We start from the raw sequence: 27,824 nt of genomic DNA on the forward strand, positions 1-27,824 counted from the left end.
GTATACACTGTTTAGTACGGCATTTCGGACCCAGAAGGACAGGTATCACACTCCCAACTAAATCAAAACATCAACATTTATTTCCTACAGGAAGCTGTCGGCTCACCCAACTAGCTTTGCACTCCCCGGAATCCAACTTGTCCATCATTACAAAACTCAATAAAGCTGAATTTATAAAAACCTGTAGAAATTTTTCTGTGCAACTCTAAGCCTGTTCTCCAGTGCCACATCTAAAGTCTCTCCTACATTATGGTAACGAAGGAGATCTTCATTACAGTTCACCTGGAAACGATTCATCATTATTTCCTGGTGACTCGGTCCAGCTCAAATCAAAGCAGACTATTTCTGACCAGACTTTTTATTTGTTTTTATTGTTTAACTGTGGTTTCACATCAGCTCAGAACTACCTTTTTTCCGTGTTTGTGTTCCACAGGAAAAGTTTAAGAAGACCCAAGCTAAGGTCAATGTTTTTACCAAGTTGCCGATGCCATCTGACATGCAGGACGCAGACCTGTCCCAGCCGTCACCCCAAGACATGAAAGAATTACAGAAGCTGTTTTGTTTCCAGTGTTCTCAAAGCATAACTTCTAAACCAGAGCTCATCCAGATCAAGGTAAGAGAGTGTGTGTGTGTGTGTGTGTGTGTGTGTGTGTGTGTGTGTGTGTGTGTGTGTGTGTGTGTGTGTGTGTGTGTGTGTGTGTGTGTGTGTGTGTGTGTGTGTGTGTGTGTGTGTGTGTGTGTGTGTGTGTGTGTGTGTGTGTGTGTGTGTGTGTGTGTGTGTGTGTGTGTACCACCTCAACTCCTACGCATTCACCTGATCCTCCCAAGGTGCAATATTCCCTCCCCAGTGTGTGCCTCCAAAAAGCAAAATATAAGCTTTATTAGATAAAAAAGCTTAATTTAAAGGTATTGTGACATCATTTTTAACATGCTTTTAACACTATTAAAAGTATTGGGCAACATCCCTCAAATGTGTCTAAAAGAGTGTAACAAGAAAAACTTCACTCTAGTACTCTTTTCCTGGCTTTTTATTACAGTGTTTTTTTGCGCCGTGAAAAACGCTTCCTTTCCCCCCTTTCCTGTCAATCATTGCTCCGCTCCTCCTCCAAACCTCCTCCTCCTCCAGCCATACGCTCACAGCGGCGTCGGAGAGTTAAGCCGGGAGCGACAGGCGAAGCATGCACGGAAAAGCAGGAGGGCGAACCACAGCAAACAATCATAAAAATAAAGGCATGCAAGCAGCAGTGTACCCTTATCTTAAGTCCAGTCAGTGGCCGCGGGTCTTCTTAGCAGTTTTCCTCCGGTGATTAGAACAAAAGAGGCGTGTTAAGCCTCATTTATGGTTCCGCGTTAAATCGACGCAGAGCCTACGCCGTAGGGTTCAGCGTACGGTGCGCGTCGCCGCGTAACCTTACGCCGTAGGCTCTGCGTCGGTGTAACGCGGAACCATAAATCAGCCTTTATGGTGCGCTGGAGAGGAGAGGAGACAGGGAGCTGGGTGGAGGGGGCGGTGATTTAGCGGATCGTTACGTAACGATCCGCCACCAAACCACATGCGCCGTTTTTGCATAGTTATGCGGAAAATCCCAGAAAGCACACAATACACTGAATGTTAAAGGTTCGTTGTTTTTTGGGTGTAATTGATGTCAAGACACCCAACAAAACACAAAAAATCAAGAAAAATTTGTTTTTCATGTCACAATCCCTTTAAGACTATTTGATCCAGATTGATTTAAACAACAAACACGTATAATATAAATCCACAAGATTTTTTTTTTTGATCAAGGTCTTTCTATGAGATAGATAGATATATGTTTATTGTTCCTGTGGGGAAATGTGTTTGCAGCAAAAGACACACATGGCAATTTGACAAACATAGCATAAAAACAGGGACACAGACACAGTGCATCCACTTGTACATGGTAGTGCCCAGCCAGCTGGGGTGCTATTTCCTAGCAATATTTAAAAGTTACAATTAGTTTTTAATCATTATAACAGGATTATACAGTCAAACAGAAAAGAGAAACAAAAACAAGAAGAAAGAAAACAAACAAGAAAAATAACCCCCAAAAACCAGACATAAAAAGAATAAAAAACATATATTGCCAGATAATCATCAGACACAGGGCCAATATAAATGAAAATGAATGAAAACCTTTACATTATATTATTAGCATCCATACCTTCCACAAAGTACAGGAAAGGCTGCCAGTTCCTTTAAAACATCTCAGTGGATCCCCAAACAGTGTACCTGATCCTTTCCAGTTTGAGATGAGCCATGACAAAAGGCCATCGTGTTGGTTTCCCGCCGCATAAATAGAGAGTCCACAGGAGCCAAACAGAGCAATATATGGTGACGGCTCGACCGTTTTCCCATATATTCCCACAAAATTTGGTCTCTAAACTAAGGGTGAAACTCGGTTTTTATTACAGAAACAAGGCATGTTTTTCCCTCAGAGCACCAAAGTTTCTAATATCAGCTACTTTTCTGCCTGTTCTTGATTACGGCGATGTTGTGTACATGTGTGCGTCAGCCAGCTGTTTACAGTCTTTGACTCCGGTCCACCACTGTGCTCTAAGGTTCATAACTGGTTGTAGCCATCTCACTCACCACTGTGAATTGTATGCTAAAGCTGGCTTGCCTTCTCTGAATGTTAGACGATTTACACACTGGATGACTCTGATTTATAAGGCTCTTCTTGGCTTGGTTCCTGGTTATTTATGTTTATTTCTTCAGAAAACTAAAAGCCATTATGCTTTAAGGTCGAATTACACTTTGCACCTGGCTGTTATTTGTGTGTGGACGTGTGCTGCTGCCTTCCTTGGCCAGGTCACCCTTGTAAAAGAGGTCTTGACCTCAATGGGTCTTTTTTATCTAGTTAAATAAAGGTGAAATAAAAAAATAAAAAATATTTTGGAAAAAGTCTCAAAGATGTTTAGCCGAAACAAATAAAGTTAAGGACAAGTCCAAAACATGTGCAGAAGAGTAGCAGGGGCCCGGCTGAATCTATCACATGTGGGATCTATATCAGCATTGATCCATGAAAGCTTGACCTTAGACCAGTGTAAACGATGAACACAATCCACAAGAATTTAAAATATTTCACAATTCTGAATGTGGTCCTTTTCGTCTGCGTATAAGGCTGCGTCCCAATACTCCCCCTCGCCCTCGTTTTCTTCACTAACCCTAACTTTTGCGCGTTCCCGTGAAGGTAGTGGTGTCCCAATTCCTCTTTTCACCTAGGGGGAGGGGGCATAACGAGGGCTAGGGGCTGAGAATAGCCCCTTCAAATCGAGGGATTTCAGATGCTGACTTGGCGAGTCAAGTCAGCATCTTGGCGTCGCGCGCCGTACCCTACGCCGTAGGCTCTGCGTCGATTTAACGCGGACCTAAACTCCGGAGACGGCAGACAGAAACCTCTAAATTTCGGAGCAAATTTCTTAACAGGCGTAGCTACAACTGTTAGATTTCATCTATTAAACCAACATCTTCCTAAATGATTTATTTCAGCTAGCGTAATTCTCAACAGAGCTGCGTCCCGGGAGAGAAACTCTCTCCCGGGACGCCGCAGCAGCTTGACCCGGCCGACACGTCTCTTCTCGGGCTGTGAGCTGAGGCTGCTCCCCGGTTGCGGCGGCTCTTCTCATCTCCGAAAACATCGGGTCAAATTTCTTAACAGGCGTTATTTGGATAAACTGAGCCCCGGTTGCGGATCTTAAGGTTACCTTTATGCCTGAAAAAATATTAAAACTTAATAAAGTGCCATATTAACAGCGCTACAGCTGAAATTAAAACAGCTTTTTGGCTCTCTGCTATTGAGATTGGGCCTAAGTCTATTCAGTAGCAAGTCCATAATGTCTCTAGTAAGTGGCGGCTTCATTTACTCAATGAGCGCTGAATAAATACACAGATTATTTTATTTGTATTTATTTTTATAAGCCTTTATTCATCCCACAATTGGTAATTATTCTTCTTCTATTCTTCTTTTAACCCCTTTAGTTGGACCAGGAGCAGTGGGCTTTACAGTTTTACAGTTGTGGTTATAGTTATGGTTAAGGGCCCAAAGTGGTTCACCTTGGTTGCAACTTGGACCTGGTTCCTCCAGACCCAAACCCACCCCTTTGGGGTGAGATTTCAGGAGAGAGATGCTGACCAGCTTCAGCAGACGGGACATAACAGCCTGGTTGAGGCTCGTCTGAGTTCCTAAACGTGAGAGTGTTCATTTAGTTGGGTGTTCTGTGGTCTGACCGTCGGAGCCAGATGGACCTCCGTGCTGTTTCTCACCATCCTCCTGACATCATCTGTGCTGAGTTTTCAGCTATTCTCGCACCTCCTGCTGCTTCTCGGCACTTTGCCAGTTCACACAGCACTCGCCTCGCTTCTCTGTTGGAAGGACCAGAGCTATAAGAGCAGCTTAACGAACTGTAGTCAGGGCCAGTAGTCGGGAGATGTGGCGAGCTATTCACACACATCCAAGCTCGTCTCTTATGTGGACCTTTTCTTCCACTGTGAGTCGGGAAGATCCAGGATTCACATCTCATAAGTTCTCAAGTATGAAAGGGGAACAATAAGCAACATTTTTGGAGAACAAACTTAATCCAGAATTTAAACGTTGTCACCCTGCTGAGCAAGCAGAGCATAGATAAAGTTCATATTAGCAATGAAATAAGGACTAAAAGCTATTTGGAGGAAAATCATTTGACAAACAATTGAAATTTTGATTTTATCATGTTTGTTTTTTTGTTTTGTTTGGCTGATATTTTTTGCATTAATTAATGGTTTAATTCAATTTTTTTTTTTTTTGAATAATGACAAGATATGAAATGTCACGTGTAATGGATTTGAGGTTATATTTACATATTTTAAAGACCTGGTCAAGTTTTTTTTTATGGAATTAACTTAAAATCTTTATAATTTGTATACTTAAAACAACTCCAATAAAAGATAAATCACCCTTTAAAAAGTAACATGATGTAACAGAAGACAAAGCGCAGACATGAACACACCACAGCAAAAAGGACAAAAAGACCAACCTGTTTAACCTGATGGACGGTCTCTGTGGAGGTCAAAGTTAATCTGAGGATATTTTCAGCAAATGCAGAATGTTATGTCTTTTACAAAGGTGGGATTTAAAGATGGACCTTTCTTCTGGTTGACAGGTCTCATCATGTCAGAGTCTGTATTTATGGGTAACTGTTTCTGAACATTTCCACCCCCTCTGTGTGCAGGACAAGATGGTTTTTGTGTGTAGCACCGACTGTTCAAACGCGTACAAGAAGGCCAACTCTGTGATGAGCCTGTGTGAATACTGTAAGATTGAGAAGGTCACCAGGGAGGTGAAAAGAATCAACAACAAGGACTGCTACTTCTGCAGCGATGGTAAGGAGGCCCGTGGGTCGGGATTATTACCTTTAAATCTGTTTATGATCAAAGTGAAGCACGCTGATCCGGAGGTCCTTCTCTCCCTGCACGTAGGCTGTAAACTCCTCTCCAGACACGAGATGGCTAAAAAATGGGGGAAACACTGTCAGTCCTGCGTTTACTGCCACTGCGTGTCCAAGAAACTGGTGACGGCGCAGTACGGCGGCTCGGTGGAGGAGTTCTGCTCCGAGGAGTGCAGGTCCAAATACACCATGCTCTTCTGCCATGTAAGCAAACCTCTCAGGATCATGAAACCGCTGCACTGCCGTGATGACGGACTGACTCAAACACACCGTTTTCTCTCAGGTGGCCAAGTGTGACGCCTGCGGACGTAAAGGGAAACTGAAGCAGAGCCTTCCCATGCTGGGAGAGGTTAAACACTTCTGCGGTCAGAACTGCCTGCTGAAGTTCTGCATCGATAAGGTGGCCACTCAAGGTGAAATGACAAAAGGTAAAACTCCTTTCTAGGGCTGTTCGATTAATAGATTTTAAATCGTAATCGCGATTATGTAATTAGAACGATGTTAAAACGTGAAAATCGTAAAATCGATTTTTCACTTTTTTTTTTTTTTTTTTACCTTGTCTGCACACATATTAATGATTGATACCATATTAATGATTGATGGAAATACCTCTCAATACCTGCGACAAGTACCCCATCGGAGAGGCTCTTTAGTGTAGGAGGGGGCGTTGTAACATGCCACCGGGCATCCCTCAAGCCAGATGCCGTAGACCGGCTCGTGTTCCTTGCAAAAAACTTGCAAATGGGAATAGCAAATGTAATGACTGACATTACACACCTCTACCTCCTTCATGGGTTGCATTATTATTTAGCATGCAAAGACCCAGTTTAGTTTAATTAGAAAATGTCTTGTTTTATTTAATTGGAAATATAACTTACTGTATGTTTGCAAGTGCTGATTTGCTGATTTTTTTTTTTTTCAGAGATAAAACTTTATATCTTATTATGTTTTTTAAAACTTTTTTTCAACTTATTTTACAGAGTTTTGCACTTTATTCATTCATTTTTGGTTTAATAAGAGCAAAGTTTGCACTTAAAGCCCAATGGGGCAAATGTTCAATAAAAAAACAGCATATTTGAAATAATTTCTTTGCCTTTTGTCAATTCACAAAATAATCGTAATCGAAAATCGGATTTTGAGAGAAAAAAATAGGGTTTTTTTTTTGGGGCAAAATCGAACAGCCCTGCTCCTTTCATGTTTTTATTTCATCCCAAGTATTTTAGATTATTTGGGGTGTTTATTATTATCAAACATAATCTGTCACGCCTGAAATGGATGGCTTTGACGAAATCATCACTGCCGCTCTGGTGCGTCGCTGCCACAGACGGCTTTTTGAAGGTATTTTTGAAAACGCTTGTGGAGCCGACAATAATGAGGAGGGAGAGAAAGAAAACATTGTTCAAGTTAGATACTTTATTGATCCAGAAGAAAATTTAGGGCATCCAGTAGCTAAAAAACACTTAACAGTAGACAACTGACTCACAACTCACACATTCAGACACACATACACAAATACATTTAGGAAGACGTGTCCAGAGGGAGTAGAGACAGTGTAGCTTGGGTGAATAGTGCAAAGTACAAGATATAAATAAATAAATTACAAATAAAGTACAAAAATGATTCTGTTGGTGGGTGATGGGACACGCTGAGGTAAACTTGTGTGGAGACGTCCAGCTCCGTCCAGCCCCGTCGTTGTTGGGGTGAAGGGCCCTGGGAACTAAAGAGTTCCTCAGCCTGTTTGATGAGCATGGCAGTGACAGGAGTCTGTCACTGAATCTGCTTCTTCGTTTATTGAAGGTACTGTGCAGTTGGTGGTGTTCATTCTCCAGGATGGTCAGCAGCCTGCTCAGGCTCCTTCTCTGAGAACAAATGCAGATAGATTATTATATAATTATGCAAATGGAAAAGTCTCATTGATGGGAGAAATCAAAACAAACAAAAAAACAGCCACCCTGGTTTAAAAAAATGAGCACTCCGTTCAGTAACCACTCTTTACATCAACGCTGAGGTGGGTGGACTACAACAGACATACGACTCGTTTTAAATGGAGTAATGAACCATGTTCTGTGGACTTAACAGACCTTCTCAGGCTCCAGACATGGATCTAGTTGGACAGCTCTCACATGTGGTGTAACAGCATTAATGTGCAGTCAACAAATCTGCAGAAACGATGCAATTTAGATTGTTAGGTGGATAATTAATGAAACAAGGAGCTGAAATTGTTTTTACGTTTTAATGACAGACAAACGCCGACCTTTCGGTCCCAATCTAAAGCTCCCTTGTCTCTTGGTTCTAGACGGTATCGGGGAGCCCAGTCCTGTTATCGCCAACGTCATGTCGCTCGCGTCCTCGCGGGGAGGAAGGGCCAACGCTTCTGACAAACCCTCCCAGCAAAGTACAAAACCCAGACAACCAGTAAACAAGACAAACATGCTGCTCTGTCACTCTTCGGTTGCTGATGCGTAACGTTTCATGTTTTGTGGTCGTCTCCACAGGCTCGGCATCCAACTTCAAATCAAAGAACTTCGGACATGTAAGTTGGTGTTTTGTAATAATTAAAAAAACGTATGCTATATTAAAGATATTTAGTTGATAAATCAAAGTTGGCACACACTGTACAACATAAAGAGATTTTAGTATATTTTTTATAGAAAATTTAAAGAAAACAGGATGTTGAGATTTTGAAACATACTAATAAATGCAATATAATGTGTATAAATTATTAAATTTTTTGATCACAATGACGAGGAGAACCTGTTTTAACAGATCAGATCTGCTGAAATAACACAGCAAAATATCACTACTTCATTGTTTTTATATTTAAATAAACTAAGTTTCTCCTGCAGTTTATTCAGTGCCTGGAAACTCCTGCTCTGTTTTTTCACTTGGATGTTTTTAAAATGATGATAAATTCTTATTTTGATGTGATTTACCCTTCTTTTCAGATCAGCATTCAGACGGAGACGCCGAAGTGTCAACCTCCTCCTCCTCCTCCCCCCAAAATCCTGAAGAACAAGGCTTTGCTTTGCAGGCCGCTGGTGCAGAACAAAGGCGTCTCCTGCAAAACGCAGACGGCTGATGTTGAGGCTCAGACGGGTAAAAGCAACATCTGTATATTCTCCCACAGCACATCTGTTTCACCACCTTCAGCCGCAACTTCAATTGTCTTGATGCTCTCAAAAAGGTTCTGTGACTAGATCTGCAGCTTTCCATCAAGTCCTGATACGAAAAAAAGAAAAAAAAAAAAGTGGTGTTTTCTTGTGATAAGTTCTTCCAAGAAGAGTAGCGATGGATCTCTGGAGCCCTTGTAATTGTGGCAGGTTAATTTTAGTCTCTGAAGCCTCTAGTTTTATTATTTTTACACCAAATGGGCGACTTGTAGACATCTACAACAAACTGTGACAGGGCAGACCAGTCCTACGTGGAGCAGGCCACGTGTGGGGGGACCTCACAGTGCAGCAGTTTAGGATTTGCTTGCACAGTTTTTATGAGTTTCATGAGGCAACGTGGAACATCATGCCCAAAGGATACCAGTTCCTGCAGAAAAGTGAGTTTTACTCTTTGGTATGTCATGTGAAAAGAACAAATGGTGTTATGAATCTAGTTTAAAGAAAACAAAAAGTCCCTTTTAGAATTGCCAGAAGAAAAACTTAATGAAAACATGCCAGAGAAGCGAGAGAATGGGGACAACATGTAGCAAAAGGCCGCTGGCCGAGACTTGAACCTGCGACTGTTGTAGGAGGGCTGTAGCCTCAATACATGGGCCGCTTGCTTTAACCACTGTGCAAGCCAGCGGCCCATGTCTCCATATATTTCAATGGTTCGTGGCTTGATTGGCAAAAACATTTTTGCGTTTCAGTCTTGCAGCAGTTATTAGTTTTTTGTGCGTAGGCGTGTGTGAGAGTGAATGTGGCCTCCCTCCACCAGTCCTCTTTGACAGATTGATCAAACATTTCTCCAAGATTAAGCCCTGCAAATCTAAGTACACACTGTGAATGGCTCATTAAATCATCATTAAATCCCTCCGCCGGTCTTTGACGGACTGATCAAAGATACCTTATGAGGAGATGAGATGCTGATTCTGCCAGAGGAAAATAAAAACTCTGCTGTGAAACTTGACAGGACAAGACAGAGGAAGAGACTAGACAGTGATGGTGCAGAGTGATGGGTTGTGATCTCAGTGAATGTGAGGTAGATTATTACAGAACGGGAAGATGGGCAACATGAGACGATGCATATAATGGAAGTAAATATAGCAAAGGGAAGAGAAGGAAAAAGCCTTTTCTTCATGATACTCATATTAGTGTGTATCTATGTTTGTGTACATGCGTGCATGAATGTGTATGTTTGCGTGTGCCTGCATGTGTATGAATATTTGTGTCTACGGAGGGGGTGAAGGGGAAAGGACATAATGGATAAACATTAATAGTAAAAGAAAAAATATTTAAAATTGACCAAAACCTTATAGATTCAAGTAGTGACGCATACAGGCGCATACAGATGGAAGTGCATATACTGAAATGGTACAAATACCTTTACATATATGCTCATAAATACGCACTCATTTGCAGGGCTGTACAGTGCGACAGTTTTCATCGCATTTGCGAATAAAAATCATCCGGTGCGAAGAGAAATATGTATCCACTCGCATTTGTGCGAGTGAGTTGCGCTGGGGTCATGTTAAAAAAAGTTTGAAAATCATTATGAATGTCTCTTGACTTACATCAGCCTTTCTCAACCGGGGTGTCGCGGCACCCTGGGGTATCGTCAAAAAAATTACCTATTCTGACATTTCATATATAAATACCGTATTTTCGCGACCATACGGTCGGGGCGCCGTGTGGAAAGGCTATTAATACTATTAATACATCCATGATCCGACCGCGCGCGCCGACTGCGCCTCGAAACGCGGACCAAAATCTTACTCCGCTCAGAAGAAAGTAGTACCTTTTTGCGGTCCCGATCACGGGACTCTAGGGGGGTTTTGAGCTCTGAACTTTTAAGTCTGGTGTAGAGTTAAGCCTTACCTTATTAAATTAAACCTTTTTCGGGTCGTGAGTAAACAGAGGACAACTTCTGCTGAGTTTGAGAGTACTTTACTGTCCGCTCAACAGTGTAGGATTTTAGAACATCAACACAGCACCTAGTGCTGTATCACTCCGCCCAATCTAAAACATTAACAACTACAGATAAACTGACTAGTGTCATTATAGTCCCTGATTTACATCAGAATATAAAGAATATATTTATAAAATAATGAACCCTGAATTACCAAAATAACCAAAATAAATCTCCTCTTACACTTATAAGGTGAGCATGAATCAATCTTTTTTATGATGTAAAATTGTATGTATTTATTTACTTTTATTTATTTATTTAATTTTAGTGGTTAAATGTCTGGAAAAGAAAAAAGTCAAATCATACATGAGAGAAACTATTCAGTTTGTGGCAAAATATTTTCATTGTATGAAACTGAAGATGCATAATGCAAACCTGACCTTTACTTTTAGTTCAGTTTGTGTAAAGAGGTTTGCCTGGCTTTCTCTTTAAAACTTAAACAGTTATAAAGCATTAAAAACTGTAACAATAGGGCAAACGCACAGCATTGTTTTGTATTTTGTGTCTTTCAAATAAAAGACAATTTTTTCCAGTCACATGTTCCTCATTCAAGCTTGTTAAAAAAATACTGGTATAATATCGTATCGTATCGTTATCGTGACCTCAATATCGTGTATCGTATCGTGAGATTAGTGTATCGTTACACCCGTACTAACTGTCCACCCGGGTGTGCTAGTAAATTTTTATTTGTGCTACTAAAATTTTTAACTTGCTAGCACCAGTGCTACCATTCAAAAAAAGTAAGCGTACAGCCCTGATTTGTAACAATATGTTTACAAACATATACTTCTACTCACTAAAACCAATAACAGTAATAATAAATGAATTAACCCTCCGGGACACCTTTAATAATTGTTACACTCTGACCCCTTCGCGCAGAAAACGCGCTTTTCATAAGGTAGCTATAAAACATATTATACATTAATATTATATTCCACTTTAATTGAGCTAATTTCTTTCACCAATATCTGACCTAAGTGTTGATATCAAATATTAATGATATTTTAAAGATTTAACCCTTTAAATGCCAGGTTTTTGTCACGATGCCACCATGTTTTTAGATGAAAAAAACAGAAAAATTGAATTTTTTTCAATATACTACATGCAAAGTAGATTTTTTTGTTTTGGGTTATTACAGCCTGGGATATGTCAATGATGAGTAGCAACATTGATTTTCATGCATTATTATTTTTTGTGCAGTGTCAAATAGTTACACTCTGACCCCTTTGCGCAGAAAACGCGCTTTTCATAAGGTAGCTATAAAACATATTATACATTAATATTATATTCCACTTTAATTGAGCTAATTTCTTTCACCAATATCTGACCTAAGTATTGATATCAAATATTCATTATTTTTTAAAGATTTAACCCTTTAAATGCCAGGTTTTTGTCACGATGCCACCATGTTTTTAGATGAAAAAAACAGAAAAATTGAATTATTTTCAATATACTACATGCAAAGTAGATTTTTTTGTTTTGGGTTATTACAGCCTGGGATATGTCAATGATGAGTAGCAACATTGATTTTCATGCATTATTATTTTTTGTGCAGTGTCAAATAGTTACACTCTGACCCCTTCGCGCAGAAAACGCGCTTTTCATAAGGTAGCTATAAAACATATTATACATTAATATTATATTCTACTTTAATTGAGCTAATTTCTTTCACCAATATCTGACCTAAGTATTGATATCAAATATTCATGATTTTTGAAAGATTTAACCCTTTAAATGCCAGGTTTTTGTCACGATGCCACCATGTTTTTAGATGAAAAAAACAGAAAAATTGAATTATTTTCAATATACTACATGCAAAGTAGATTTTTTTGTTTTGGGTTATTACAGCCTGGGATATGTCAATGATGAGTAGCAACATAGATTTTCATGCATTATTATTTTTTGTGCAGTGTCAAATAGTTACACTTTGACCCCTTTGCGCAAAAAACGCGCTTTTCATAAGGTAGCTATAAAACATATTATACATTAATATTATATTCTACTTTAATTGAGCTAATTTCTTTCACCAATATCTGACCTAAGTATTGATATCAAATATTCATGATTTTTTAAAGATTTAACCCTTTAAATGCCAGGTTTTTGTCACGATGCCACCATGTTTTTAGATGAAAAAAACAGAAAAATTGAATTATTTTCAATATACTACATGCAAAGTAGATTTTTTTGTTTTGGGTTATTACAGCCTGGGATATGTCAATGATGAGTAGCAATATTGATTTTCATGCATTATTATTTTTTGTGCAGTGTCAAATACTCACACTTTGACCCCTTAGCGCAAAAAACGCGCTTTTCATAAGGTAGCTATAAAACATATTATACATTAATATTATATTCCACTTTTATTGAGCTAATTTGTTTCACCAATATCTGACCTAAGTATTAATATCAAATATTCATTATTTTTTAAAGATTTAACCCTTTAAATGCCAGGTTTTTGTCATGATGCCATGTTTTTAGATGAACAACACAGGGAACACAGAGCAGCAACATTGATCTTCATGCATTATTATTTTTTATGCATTTCAAAAGGTAGCTATAACACATACTTTTTTACCCAGAAGTGAAACAATGAACAATGAACCAGGAACAGTGAGCCAGGAACATCAAAACTGACTAAATAACATTCAATAACAGCAACAAAATTGTGACAGAGAGAAAGAGACTGTGTGTGTGTGTGCGTGTGCGTGTGCGCGTGTGCGTGTGTGTGTGTGTGTACGCGTGTGCGCGTGTGCGCGTGTGTGTGTGTGTGTGTGTGTGTGTGTGTGTGTGTGTGTGTGTGTGTGTGTGTGTGTGTGTGTGTGTGTGTGTGTGTGTGTGTGTGTGTGTGTGTGTGTGTGTGTGTGTGTGTGTGTGTGTGTGTGTGTGTGTGTGTGTGTGTGTGTGTGTGTGTGTGTGTGAGTGTGTGTGAGTCAGTTCAGGTGAGGCAGGAGCTGCAAACAATTTGGTAGTGCTCCTTGCAGATGGGACTGTCGCACTTTCTGCAGGTGGAGTACACGTAGGAGTTTGTTGCTGGTGCTCAAAACACACTGCCTCCTCCTCTGGGTGGTGTCTGGGGATGGGCTTGCACTTGAGCTTGGACCTGGGTCTCCTTTGAGTTCAGCACCAACACCAAGGCCGCAGCAGCTGGTGTGCAGGGAGGTGGCGTCTCCTTGCCATTTGTGGAGCTACAAGAGTCTTCCCCAGCTCCTCAATGAACAGCCTCCTCCGCTAACTTTTTCCCCGTTGCCATGAGGGATCCACGGTAGTCCAAAGGATGAAAGCAAATTTCACTGCCACTGAATTTCCCCACTTCTGGAAGTCTCATCTTCCTCACTGTCAGAGTACACATCCAAGCTCTCAGAAGACGATTCAGACACCGGTTCCTCGTCTGTAGTATCTGTGTTCTCTGTGTCAGATTCCTATTGCCCGCGATCAGAATCAGACTCCATCGCTATGTCCAAAGCGTTGTGCACTCAATAGGCTCTCTCCATCTTGCCAAATAAGAAATGACTAGTTCCACAGGTTGCATTTTTATAAACTTTGGCTGCAGTCGCAGCTGTGTAAACGACTCAACAAAAAGCATGATTCTCTCTATGGCTGCACCTTTCATGTGATTCAAAATGCCCCATGTTTGGATTTATTTGTGTTTATGGACCTCTTGTGTAGGTGTGTGTGGTGTGCATTTATACAAAATAATCTTAGAGGGGCTTTAAACTTCTGCACAAAAACGATGTGAATGAATGGAAACAGTGGCACTTGAAAGCCTTTGCTCATAATGTCATAAGGTCACACACACACACACACACACCACACACACACAAACACACACACACACACAAACACACACACACACCCATATACTAACTGTACATGCACACATACACACACACACACACACATTAAGGGAGGGGGAGGGGTGAATTGTGACGGTGCCATCCAGTGGAAATAGCATGTTTTTTCTCCATATGCCAAATATGGTAAAAATGAGGTAATCTGGTTCAGAGTAGTAAATATGATCAATTCCAAGGCAAAAGACCAGATTGACACCTAGATATAATAAAATGCATTTATTATGCTTTAATGGAAGCAAGATCAAAAATTGAAGTTTGAATGGGTTTCAATGGCGCGTTTTTTGCGCTAAGGGGTCAGAGTGTAACAATTGTATTTTACAGAGTGTATTTTAGACTTACTGTAGGAACTGAGCTGGAAATATAAAGATCATATAAAAATACACAATCTCACCAAAATTCATGCCATATGGATGAACTCAGCCAAAATTATCCAAAAATGAAAAGTGAAAAGCGCGTAAAATGCGCCTAGGTGTCCCGGAGGGTTAATAAGTAAATAGGGGACATGCATACACATTTAACCATGTGCACTTTTATAGGTATATATACGCATCCAAAAACACTTAGACCTACATACAGTTTTATCTGATTGGTTTTAAAGAGTCATTTTTAATTATCACACATGAATAACTAAAATAACTGTGTTTTGATGTTGACATCTGTTTTTTCTTTAACTTTAAAAGATTCCTTTTGTCTCCCTCCAGATGACTCCTTCCCCAAAGTCATCGTGCTGCCGATTCCAGTCCCGATTTACCTCCCGGTGCCCATGAACATGTACAGCCAGTACAGCCCCAACCCCGTGGGCCTCCCGATACCTGTACGTCTAACCCTGCTGCCGTCTTGGTAGTTGCATCAGGGGGATGGTTGTTGTTGCTTTTAACTGTCCGTATTTAGGAGTGGACGGTGGTAGATTTGTATTTCACTGTATTCTTAAGGTCTGATTCATGCAGACAGAAATGAGCATTAAATATGCATCACGACAGGGACTCGGTTTCAAAATGAAAATCCGTATTTCAGACACTGGTGCACTGTGGTTTCTTTCTCCATTTCAATTCTTCTTCTTTCATTCTTCAGCTGCCCGTGCCAATGTTTCTGCCTGTGACGATGGATAGCGCCGAACGCATCGTGGAAACCATTAAGGAGATCAAACAAAAGATCCCATCGGATCCGTTCGAGGCAGAGCTCATCCTCATGGCTGAGATGGTGGCGGAGCAAGAGGAGAAGAACGACAAGCAGGAGCCGCGGAAAGAAAAGCAGCTGGGGAAAGAGACGGAGAGACAAGAGGCGCCAGATGGTAATTTGATTTTTGTGTCGGAAAACAAAGGAGGGGTTTTTTTTTTGTTATTTTGTGACTCCTAATTAAGACTAAATCAAAGGTTTTGATCAGATGTTGTTGGAGGCTGCGGGTCTGCATTGGTTTCTTGGTTATCAGGTAAACTTTATTCATTATGCCACCGTGAGAGAAGCATCTTTAATTCATGGAGCAGAGTATAATTAAAATAGTTATTTGCACCAAGAGGGCGGTAATGTGGTGATTAGAAAGTGTTCACACACACACACAACAAGCCGCAACTTTAGTCCTCAGTGAATTAAAGAGTCATTTTTATCCACTAGGAAACTAGATATGTTTAACAGAAGGTTGTCAAACAGTTACAAACATTTCTGTGGTATTTAATTAGTCCTTGCTAGTTGTTGTGTTTTCTATCAATTTGTAATATGACCCACGATGTGTCACTGATTTATTTATTTTTAATGTTTTGTACCTTATCAGTATTTTACCTGGATAACAAGACATTTTTGCACCAATTGTTGGTCAATTAAACAAACACACGTTTTAAAAGTGTTTTTGATCACCTCTATTTATAGAGCTTCGTATTTTTCAGCAATGAGCCGCATAAACATATGAGATATGTTTCCTGTTCCTTTTTAGTATTTCTGAGCACTTCTTGTCATGTTTACCTCCAGACCACATGAGTAACTACAGCGATGACTTGGATACAGACGACTTGGCAAGCTTCCTGAACAACTGGGAGGACACCTCCTCCGACGCGGGTCTCAGGTCGCAGGGTCGACCGTTTGTTTCAGAGAAGCTCAGCACGATTATGGACGTCCCCGTCGGCGCCGCCAGCGACTCTTTATCTGAATCCCTGCATCATGAACCGCCTCCAGGTCCCCCTCCGGGTCCACCTCCTCTGGACATTGAGGCCGACTTCACTGTTGGTGAGAACCGTAGAGCATGAATGCAACACTTGACTGATTGGTTTCTGGAGAGCCAACGGGAACACGCCCATCGCCTGTCAGTCAAAGTTATCTGTGACGACTAGCACCCTCACAGGTCCACAAATTAATGTCTGCAAGGCGAAATTAGAAACTACCGGCTTCATACGAACGGCTGGTTGAGTTGCCAAACGCGGCAGCATGGTGATGAAGAAGCGATGGCGGCTAGCCATAGGCTGAGCGGACTGTCGATCAAGCATATTAGAAATTAATGAATTGCTTTATACAAACCTCCCTCAGACTTCTCACGCGTGTGATATCAAACTTTTTTTTTTTATCCAGGCTGTGAATATCTTGTACATCAGCTCTGAAGTTGAACATTTTAACATGGAGGTCAGTGTAGATCAGTAGTTCTCAACCTTTTTGGGGTCCTGGACCCCCCCTGCACATTTGTGATCAACTCTCAGGACCCGATCTGAGGGTGGGGCTGGAATTTGACAGAAACAGCAGAAACGGCCTTTTCCAGAACAAAACAAAAATAAATCCTAAACCAGCAGCAGCTCCTTGGTAGAAAAATACAACAAAACAGGATACATATATACAGCATCCTTTCAACATTATGAAGCAGAATAGATGCAGTAACTTTCTGTTAACCACCTGGTACGAAGCTTGAAGAGAAGTTGCTGAAGTCTTACTTGCGGCACATGTATGATTTTGCGCTGAACTGCTCTGAGCTGAAAAGTGAGTTGCTCTCTGATGATCGGTGTTGAGTGTCCAAATGACTTCCTGTAAATCCCAACATGATATATTCTTCTTTCCAAAGTCTCTTTCGGTCGTCTGTTTTCTTTTTCGTTTCCAGAGTTCGGAACAAATAGCCTTTTTTTAATACGAGCCATCATCCTCTACTTAATTTTTTTTCTCCTTCTTCTTTGTCTTAGTTTTTTTTACAGTATTGCAATTTAAAGCGCAAACTTGAACTTCGCAAGTAAATTGGCGTTCCCTCAATAGCTTCCTGCAAATACTTCACAATAAAAGCATTTTAAAGAAATGAAGGGTGTATGCTGAGATTAGGGAGCTCTTAATTTGAAAAGGTTGCAGATCGTGTTAAGTTTGTATCACCAGTGTCGTGCAGTAACTTCAACAATGCAAACAGGTGCAACATTTGAATGAATGAATGAATGAATGAATGAATGAATGAATGAATGAAGTTTATTCAGTCATTTCAACACAAAACAACACCAAAAAAAACATTGTACACAGTAGGGCTGCACGATTCTGGACAAAATGAGAATCACGATTTTTTTGCTTAGAATTGAGATCACGATTCTCTCACGATTTTTTTCCAATATAAAATTTATTGCACTTATTACTTTAACTTTGCAACAGCTGAACAAAAATATAATAACAATAAACATCTCTTGTCTTCTTTACACAAACCTTTGAATAATTTAAACAATAATAACAATTTTGAACAATATTTGTTCCTCCCTGAGTTGAACACCCTTTCAGAAAGGGGACTTGTAACAGATCCTGTAGTTCTGAGGCAACAAATTATTCCTCTGGCTGCTTTTTGCTCTAACAGCTGACATTGAACATAAAAACAAACACCTCTCTTGTCTTTAAATAATTTTAACAATAACAATTTTAACAATATTTATGTGCAATATGTGTCAGGTGATGAGAAAGGTAGATGTTTCTCCAAATGTAATCCACAATCATTAACAAAATATAACAAACATGACAACATGATAGTTGACCATGACAGGACTACAACAACCAAGAACATAGGCCTAGTCCTTTTTTTATGCAGCCATCTTTAAAAAAAAAAATAATATTTTTTTTTTTTTTTTTAAATCGTCGTCATATGGAAATGAGATCGCGTTCAAGCATGAATCGAGATCGGGATTTTTTTAACGATTAATCGTGCAGCCCTAGTACACAGCATTAACTATTAAACCAAAAAAATGTGTTGAACAATAACTGAAAAGGCATAGGCAGAAGCAAACTGCTTATAAAAGCCTATCCTATATTAACAACTTTCTATTTTTGGCTACAAACCTCCAGAAAACCAAAAAGAGAATAGAAAAGCAAAGAAACAACAAAAGGCAAAGAAACAATAGAAAAGCAAAGAAACATTGACAGATGGTCAATTGCACTTATAAGCTTCAAAAATAGCTTGACAAACCATTTTCTTAAATACAACAAAAGAATGACATGTTTTTAAATTTATGTTGGCATCATTCCAGAATTTAACTCCAACGATGGAGACACATCTCCTTTTCATACCTTTTTTAGCCATTTGTACTGTGAAATTACAGACACCTCTGAGATTGTAACGAGTCTCCTGAATTGAAAAGAACCTCTGTATTGGGTCAGGGAGCATTTTTGATTTTGCTTTAAACATAATTTGCATGATTTTAAAATAAAACAAATCATAAAATTTAATAACATGAGAATTTAGAAAAAGTGGATCTGTGTGAGCGTAGTAATCAGCCTTATTGATGGTACGTATGGCTCGTTTTTGAAGTTTTATTATTGCATTTAAGGTGGTTTTAAAGGTGGATCCCCACAATTCCACACAGTAAGATAGACAGTAAGATTTCTTTCGTAAATACAACGAATGACGCTTGTAAAGAGAAAAAGAAGATCATGTAGATAGATAGATAAAGGTCTCTGTCACATTTGAGTAAAATAATAATCTATTTCTATATATGTCAGAGGATCTTTAAAAAAAAAAAAAAAAAAAAAAAAGTTTTTATTATGGTCCGTGGTCTAGAGATGCACCGATTGATCGGCCCGATAATGCCCCTATCGGTTTTGATCGGAGATCGGAAAATAATAGTTCAGAGCGGGCCGATCTGATGACGTTTACAACAACAAAACGCCCGCCCACGCATGTGTTCCCACACCTCAGACTGAGCTGTCTCGCCGGTATGGGAGTTTTACAATGTCTGAAAAGGACAACAAATTTGCAGTTTTCAAGGTCCAAAGGAGATACCCCGAGGAGGAATGTTGGAAAAGAATTTCAACACAATGAAGCTGATAAGACATTTGAAAGTTTTTCACACGGAGTATATTGAGTTTCCAAAGTTGGCTGCAGCTAAGGCAGAGAAGGAACAGGAGGTGCAGTCACGCCGCTAACTCACCTGTAACAAAGACCTATAAACGACAGCAAGAAAAATAAAGAACTACATCGTAAGGTAATGGATTCATATGCTTTTTTCATCAGCCACTTTCTGTTGTAGAAGACATCGGGTTTAAACGCGTCGTAAGCTAGCGAATTTATGGATTTCTCGCTGTGATCGGCAAAATCGGGATCGGCTGATACTGGTTTTCAGGATCGGTGATCGGCCCTCAAAATCCTGATCGGTGCATCTCTACCGTGGACCCCCGGTTGAGAATCACTGGTGTAGATCGACTCTCATGGGTGGATTCAGCTCTGCAGTGGGATGGTTGGTGGGAACATGAGATGAGCTGAATCAACAGTCGGGGTTGTTGAGTTTCAGAAACGTCCAGGTGACAGATTAAGAGGCTCCGCCGAGCTCTGACATGCTGGTTTGTTAATGTTTCCTGATCTCGTTGCCAGAAACTCTGGAGATGTTGGCCCGGCTGAGGGCCCAGAACGACAGATCCCCGAGTCCTCCACCGACGACATCACGGCGACGACAAGCTCCCAGGAAAGCCAGAGATAAGAAGGTCTCTCTTCACTTTTAACGCTGCTCGTATTTTACCGTATTATTGTTTGTTTTTTTTTATCCCGTACATGATGAGTGGGCCTTTTTCTTTCTCAGGGTCGTAAGCTGCAGCGGACGTCGAAACCTCCTGATCAGACTTCTCCAAGAGCATCTTCCAAGAAGGCTGTGTCCGTAGAGAACCCGAAGCTGAAGAGCCAATATGGAGTCGATGCGTGGAAGCGATGGATCCAGTGGAGGAAAACCCAGCCTAACGTGGAGCAGCCTCGCTTTGGCTGTGAGTCCCACCACGACAAATCAAATCAAACCTTATTTATAAAGGCCTTTTCATACACGAGTAACGCAAAGTGCTTTACATAATAAAATCAACATTAACATAGAAAAACTCACATAGTCATGTTTATAAACACACATCTGGTCACACATTCTCACTTTAATACCCACACATCACGAATGTCATAAAAAAAAAAAAAAAAAACATAAATTAATAAATGAATAAATACCTGGCTTGACGCTGATGTGAGAAACGATGTCTTGGGGATCTATCCACACCAGGAGCCCCCCCAACCAAACATGATGAACCCTGTAGGGAAATGTTTAGACTTTTGCCCATCTGAACCTTTACTCCCTGTTATTACTTTTTCTAATAAGATGAATTTACCACCTTTAATCCCAGCGCGCCCTCTGGAACTGAGGGAGGATATTCTTCGCTGCACCACCGCGGAGCTCAGCTACGGCCTGTGCTGCTTCATCGGTGAGGTGAAACGACCAAACGGAGATCCCTACTCCCCCGACAGCCTGTTCTACCTCTGCCTCGGCATCCAACAGGTGAGACATCATTCTTCTGTCTCATGCATCTCGCAGCCTAATGGCTTGTGGACAAATATTAGTTGCCTACACCAGCTACTCGCCGCGTTTCAACACTTCTGTTTTCAAGCATCGTGGTTACTGGTCAGCTTCTTGTACGTCGCAGCTCTTCTGTCAGCTTCTCTTCTTCATTCAACTTAAATCGAGTTTAAGTTACATTTAGTTGCACAGTGGATATTTCTCTGGATCTAACAGAGTCAGAGTTTTCTGTCTCAACCATACTACAAACCTGTCAAGTGTCGTTTTGGCCGGGAAACTACCGTATTTCACTCCTCTTTCCCGCCGTCCTCCCGTATTAGTATTTTCCCGTTTTATAATCTAATCATTTTTAAATAGCTAAACTGAATTGTCACTAACCTCACGAGAACTGCTCCCTGCTTTAGTCTTAGTGGCAATTCTCACAAGGTTAGTGGCAACAACGGGAACAAACTCGAAACAACAAATCAGAGATGGATGGATGTAAAGAGAGAGAAGACATTTCTGCTAAAAAAGCAAAGACTTCGTGTAAATATCTCTAAAAATGGGAAACCGAAGTTACTTTCCTAAAGAGGAGCAGGATGGTGAACAGTTAAGAGACCGAAAGATTTGTAACTGTGAATTTAAATACTTTAAAATATGTAATATAAATAAATGTGATTTAATTCCCTTTATGTTTTCATTTAGGCTATATTATAGGAATCACATACACAGGAATGTCCACAGCATTTCAGTGTCACCAAAGGTCGGGCTATCAGATTCTGTGCATATAATTGTAGTTTATAAATGTTTATAAATGTTTGACATAGTAGTAGTTATTTTACATTTAAATACGTCTTAAAATGTAATACTGGACCTCGGTTGGGCTGGTGACAGCGGGTGGAGGAGAATTTCTCGTATTTTTAAATCCAAATCTTGACAGGTATGCCACACATAGGCCTTCTAGCCAGAAACTGAGTTTTAGTATCAGACTTTTGAAAGCAGCAGGAGTGAGAGCATCAGCATCACCTGCACTCAGAGCATCGATGCATCGCTCAGATTGACGAGTACCTTTTTTTTTTAATCACACATTTAGAGGAAAATAGTTCCTCACTCTCCGGTTGCTCTTCACCTCATCAGTGTGGCGTTCTGCTGGTTCTGAACGTACCTGGACGTTGTTGCTTCTGTGTCTCTGCAGTATCTGTTTGAGAACGGCCGTGTGGAGAACATCTTCATGGATCGCTTCTACAACAAGTTCTCCACCGAATTCACGGAGCGACTGAAAGGTTTCCAACCCCAAATCACAGCCAGCGGTGAGTCGACGCTCTGTCGGTTCCTCTTCCTCACTCGTTGAGCCAGACCCGTGAGCGGTGCCTCCTCCTCTGCAGGTTACGTCCATTCCCGGGTGGAGGAGGACTTCCTGTGGGACTGCAAGCAGCTGGGGGCGTACTCCCCCATCGTCCTGCTCAACACGCTGCTCTTCTTCTGCTGCAAGTACTTCGGCTTCATCACGGTGGAGCAGCACCGCCAGCTGTCGTTCGCTCACGTCATGCGCTGCACCAAAACCAACCCCGACAACAGCAAGACCACCTTCCTGCGCTTCTACCCGCCCTTATCCATGAACGACGCCGAGTCAGGTACCGCTGGGGCCGGTTTCCACGGAAACTGTAGTCGTGGGCTTTTAAAACGCATCAGTAATAAATCAGTAAACATGATTTTAATAATAAGATATTTTCAGACTGAGACGTTTGTTGAACTTTTTGAGTTGGTAAACACCCAAAAAACGGAAGTAAATTTCTTTTCTTGGGTGTTTTTTTTTTTTTTTTTTTTTTTTTTTTTTTTTTTTTTTTTTAAACAGAAGCAAAGCAGCCATTATATAATCACATCTGTTTTAACTGAAATAGTAATTGTATACTTTTGAAATAAATAATTGAAATATCACATATTACGTGGTAGATTTGTAGTTCTCGAGACCACTTTTTGTGGTCTTGGTCTTGTCTCGGACTCGGATAATTAAGATGCCGTTGCACACCAAGGTGACAGAATCCGGTGATCAGCAGTTCTTCAGTGTAATCTGATTACTATAATGGTAAATAATGCAATTTCAAGTTAATTATTGTATCTTTAATATTTAAAATTCCCATTTCCTCTCCAAATTAAGTCCAATTTAAGTCAGTAACATTTACTATTCATGACTTTTCTGAGGTGGAGGGGGGTGTTGGAGGCTGGCATACCTGCCAACAGTGGGCTGTGAAAAAGAGGGAGATTTTCTGGGGTAGCGGTTGGAATGCTCCACTCACAACATCCCGCCCTGATATAAAAAAAGACGACTTTAAATGAACTTTAAATGCATAGCTACAATGAAATGTGCTAAAATGTACCTCCCAAAATAACTCTAAAGCCTTCTTGGAGCCAAATTTCTTGAAATTTTTTGAGCATAATGCATTTAAATGCATCAATCTGGTGCACTTTGAAAAGCTAGAATAACAATTTAATAGGGGTAATCTGATCAGAATGTTTGGGGCTGATCACGGGGATGAGTGAAGTTTCTGCAGTTTTTTAGTGTGAGGTAGACGACGATGTACGTGTGAGAGAATCATCCTGGCAACACGCCTACTTCTATTTTACCATCTCATCTCATCATATGGCATCATTAGCTATAACAATTAAACACACAGCAGTGTATAAAAGCCTATATCATTATACTGTACTCAATTATGACTAGAAAGATATCAACTTTAGAAAATCTTATTTGTTGTTGCCACAAAGACTTATGTATGCTTTGCTTCACTGAACACAATGCAAGCCATATTCATTGTACAAAATGTACAGTATAACAAAGTCACAACGTATTCTTAAATTAAAACAACACACACACACACACACACACACACACACACACACACACACACACACACACCTACTATCACGGACTATTTTCATGTCAATATTATCAGCAACCTTGTTTGAGGTGATTAACAGACACGCTCACAGTAACGTTACTAGTAGTTGTGAGTTGTAGAGGACTGGGATGTTTATTACAATTTCGGGAGAGTCTGCTGCCTTAACTTACCTTGGAAACATACATATGCTCTGCGGAGCTTCTCTAACCGGCAAAACTTAATCCTCCGCTCCTCTGTTTGTTCTCACAGAGCATGGACAGCCTTCACCGCTGATTGGCTGTTCCCCGTGCCTGTCTCTGTGTGTAACCAATCAGACGGAGCTGTGGGCGGGACATGCTGGACACATGCAGTGACTGCAGGCAGAGAGACGCAGCTGCATCAGCCCCAAATTAACGCAGTTTTAAATTGTACAAACACAATATTGGTATCGTTGGAAAGGGAAAAATGTGCTCTTAATTTTGGGGGGGCTGATTTCACTTTAAAATCGGGAGATAAGCGGGAGAAATTACAAATCGGGAGCAGGGCGGGAGAAATGGTTGAAAATCGGGAGACTCCCGCATAAATCGGGAGTGTTGGCAGGTATGGGCTGGTTATTCTGGTAGATACTTTGGGACTAATTAGTAGTCGTGTCAATCCTTAAAAGCACTGGAGTCAATCCTCCAATAGTGTAGAAATAGCGGTAGTGCAGTCGCCACACATATCTGATCTCAGCTGATGGATGAAAACATTTATAGTGAGTTCAACATCATCATCCACTTCTCTGTGTTATTGTGCTGCAGTTGAATACAAGCTCATATGGAAACTAGCTGAACCAGGATGGAGCTGATGTTCTACAATCACGCAGGATCAGGAAATTACGAGGAAATTACTAGGTTCTCCAACTCAGCTTCCGGTTGACTGTAGATGGATTAAGAGACTTTTCAGACGCCATTAAGGACAAAACGCTTGGAGACAAAACTAGAGGTTGAAGTGTTGTTAGATGTGAAGTTTTTCTCTCCTGCGGTGAGCTGCACTTTATCCAGTATCTCACACTTGTTTTATCATCTGACGATAGAAAGAAAGCGGGGAAAAAAACTTTAGGAATTCTGTTGTATTGAAATACTGTATTAAAAGATTAATGACTTTTCCTGTAGTCTTAACCACATTCATTTCCAATAAAAGTTAACAGAGTGAGATGCTGATAGAAACCACAGGGAAGAGGAGCATTAAAATAAAAATAATTTAAATACATATCTTGATAATAACTTTTCCAGAACCTCCTGTAACGTCAGTCTAAATGTTTAAATTACTCACAACATATTGTCGTGTTGGTCAGTTTCCTGTCATCTGTCTTGCTATAAAGAAGTGACCCCTCACATGCAGTGGAGGTTAATCAGATTCAGTCCTCACCAGAGTCTTCCCATTTCCAGTCCTTTCTAGTTAGTCTTAAGGACATTTTCCTCGTGTAAATGTCTACTGAAATTCAAGCAGTTTAGTCAGGTCAAACAAGCCTCTAGGATTTCTGTCTGCAGCAACAAGATGTGTTTTAATCACATCTCTATTGTTGTTCAGCATTCTTCAAATGTTTGCTCCCCAGATCCAGATACGGTTCCAGCAAAGAGGCGCAAGGAGGAGGAGAGTAAAGAGGAGATATTGGAGATGATGGAGAACACCGACAACCCTCTCCGCTGTCCGGTCAGGCTTTACGAGTTCTACCTCTCCAAGTGGTGAGTGACGTTAAGAGGCTTTGTGCAAGAAAACACATCCATGTGATGATGTCACTTCCTAACAAGAACCTCGTGGCTTTTATTTTTTAAGAGAACCACTAAACTGGCTTTTATTTTAGTGATTCCATCATTGATGTTATTTAAGTTTGTAGTCTACTGACCCCCAGAAATTCAAAGCCATTAACATTTAGTTTTTTGTCCACAGTCAGTTTAAATGGGATTAAAGAAAATAAATCTACTTGATTTGAAGTAAAACCGTCTAAACATGTCTGACATCATGCTACAGAGTTTCTCAGACTTGGACAAACACACCAGATAAAGTGGCTGGAAGTCAAATAACTCAGCATATTATCATTCAGTTTGACTTTAACAGTTCCTGCCTCAGGCTTCAACCCTGAAATCACAAAAAGAAGAAAAAACAGCGTGTTAATTACAAGCTTTATTTGTCTCATTGGTGAATAGCAGACGACAGAGTTGTAACCTTAGCTGATAGTATTAATTTCCCTCCAGCTACTTATTTTCTTATCTATTGTAATAGTCTGGGACATGATGGGTTTTTTTGGGGTTTTTTTGCACAATAGTTGTCTTTATCTCTTTTTGAGTTTTCTTAAGCTGTAAGCCGTTATCAGCAATATTAAAATAATAAAAGGCTTGCAATATTTCAGTTGATTTGTAATGAATCCAGAATGTATGACATTTTTGTTTTCTTAATTGCATTACAGAAAATAAAGAACTTTATCACAATATTCAAATTTTCTGAGACAGTCCTGTATATTGACCAAATCTTCTGAAGTTGTTAATGTTTCTTCTCTGTTTGCTGCATTTGTTCCATTCAGCTCTGAGTCGGTGAAGCAGCGCACCAACATGTTTTACCTCCACCCGGAGCGCTGCTGCGTCCCCAACAGCCCGCTCTGGTTCTCCTCCACCCCCCTGGACGACACCACCATGGAGGCCATGCTCACCCGCATCCTCTCCGTCCGGGAGCTGCACATCAAGAGCAGGAAGGACCACGGCTCCGACTGGCTGGAGTCCCGGGACCCGTCGTTTCTACCAGACGACGAGGAAGACGAGGATTCGGAGTAACGCAGAGCGATGAGAACCGAAGTGACCTTTTTGTTGGTGTTGCAACTAGTTCTGTAAATGTCTGTAAATAAATGGAAACACTCACTAAAACACACTCGCCGGTGTGCTGAACTGTTAAAGCACCTGAACTACATTTTGATTAGGAGTTTCTGTAGGCGGGACTGAGGCGGTAGACTCTGCTCAGAAAGACGGATCTTCTGCGTTTGGGTGTTGCCTGTCATGGATGCGGCAGCTTTTTTTTGTTCCCTTTAATGTGTCCTTAACCTTTCAGTGCACATGGGACAGGAGATTTCTGGTAAGGCGAATCTTCCGGGATGAAGAGCTGGAGTACTGTGACGAATGAATTCTGTCTGAGCAGACGTCTTCCTCCGAAGATGATCCAAAAACATCTCCCTGTGATGTGAATGTACTCCGTCATCCTCCCTGTTCAGTGTCAAACCTGCAGTACATTTTAAAACTTGGTACTTTTGCAATAGTTGTTGTATACAAAGTATCTTTTGTGGATTTAGGGAATCAGTCTTGATTTAAAATGCAACAATAATTCCTGAAAATCATTAACACCATAGCGTTTACATGTTTGAGGATGGATTTTTAACCTCCCACTTCTGCCAGTCACGTTAAATGTAGATTTACAGTTGTTTTGTGATCATCAGACTTTTATTCTGAAAAGGTTGATGTCATTTTTGTCTTTGACGTTACTGAATCAAAATGTCCATTTCAATTTCCATCAACATCAGATATAAATGGACACATCTTCATCACTACTGTTTTAAAAACAATGTTTGTTGGGAGTTGATTTAAATACATTTTGGATTTGAATGTACCTGAAATGGCTTTATGATGCTGAAGACTCATCAGAGACACAAAAGAAACCCAATTTTCCACATTTGAGTCTGTTTGGGGATTTTCTTTTCATCCAAAGCACCATTTCAGCATTAGTTTTCTGAAAAATGCACCCTATTATGACAATAAATACCTTCTGTCCCTACG

The 27,824-nt window shown here is 40.4% G+C and overlaps 1 protein-coding gene across 4 annotated transcripts in view; it reads left to right on the top strand.

The window, feature by feature from the left end:
* Positions 1 to 27,012, top strand: part of zmym4.1 (zinc finger MYM-type containing 4, tandem duplicate 1) — a 59,454-nt gene extending 32,442 nt beyond the window's left edge. For all 4 annotated transcript variants that reach the window (XM_061741277.1, XM_061741278.1, XM_061741280.1 and 1 more), the window contains 17 exons: positions 434 to 613; positions 5,230 to 5,380; positions 5,477 to 5,649; positions 5,729 to 5,873; positions 7,742 to 7,840; positions 7,941 to 7,978; positions 8,391 to 8,541; positions 15,116 to 15,228; positions 15,486 to 15,705; positions 16,377 to 16,631; positions 20,215 to 20,324; positions 20,420 to 20,597; positions 20,997 to 21,148; positions 22,341 to 22,455; positions 22,531 to 22,779; positions 25,622 to 25,751; positions 26,588 to 27,012. In XM_061741277.1, coding sequence (XP_061597261.1) covers positions 434 to 613; positions 5,230 to 5,380; positions 5,477 to 5,649; positions 5,729 to 5,873; positions 7,742 to 7,840; positions 7,941 to 7,978; positions 8,391 to 8,541; positions 15,116 to 15,228; positions 15,486 to 15,705; positions 16,377 to 16,631; positions 20,215 to 20,324; positions 20,420 to 20,597; positions 20,997 to 21,148; positions 22,341 to 22,455; positions 22,531 to 22,779; positions 25,622 to 25,751; positions 26,588 to 26,834 — 2,706 coding nt within the window. In that variant the 3' untranslated portion in view covers positions 26,835 to 27,012. The remainder of the gene's footprint in view (positions 1 to 433; positions 614 to 5,229; positions 5,381 to 5,476; positions 5,650 to 5,728; positions 5,874 to 7,741; positions 7,841 to 7,940; positions 7,979 to 8,390; positions 8,542 to 15,115; positions 15,229 to 15,485; positions 15,706 to 16,376; positions 16,632 to 20,214; positions 20,325 to 20,419; positions 20,598 to 20,996; positions 21,149 to 22,340; positions 22,456 to 22,530; positions 22,780 to 25,621; positions 25,752 to 26,587) is intronic.
* The last annotated feature ends 812 nt before the right edge of the window (positions 27,013 to 27,824 follow it).

The sequence above is a fragment of the Cololabis saira genome, chromosome 15, assembly GCF_033807715.1.
Source record: "Cololabis saira isolate AMF1-May2022 chromosome 15, fColSai1.1, whole genome shotgun sequence".
Taxonomy (NCBI): Eukaryota; Metazoa; Chordata; class Actinopteri; order Beloniformes; family Belonidae; genus Cololabis; species Cololabis saira.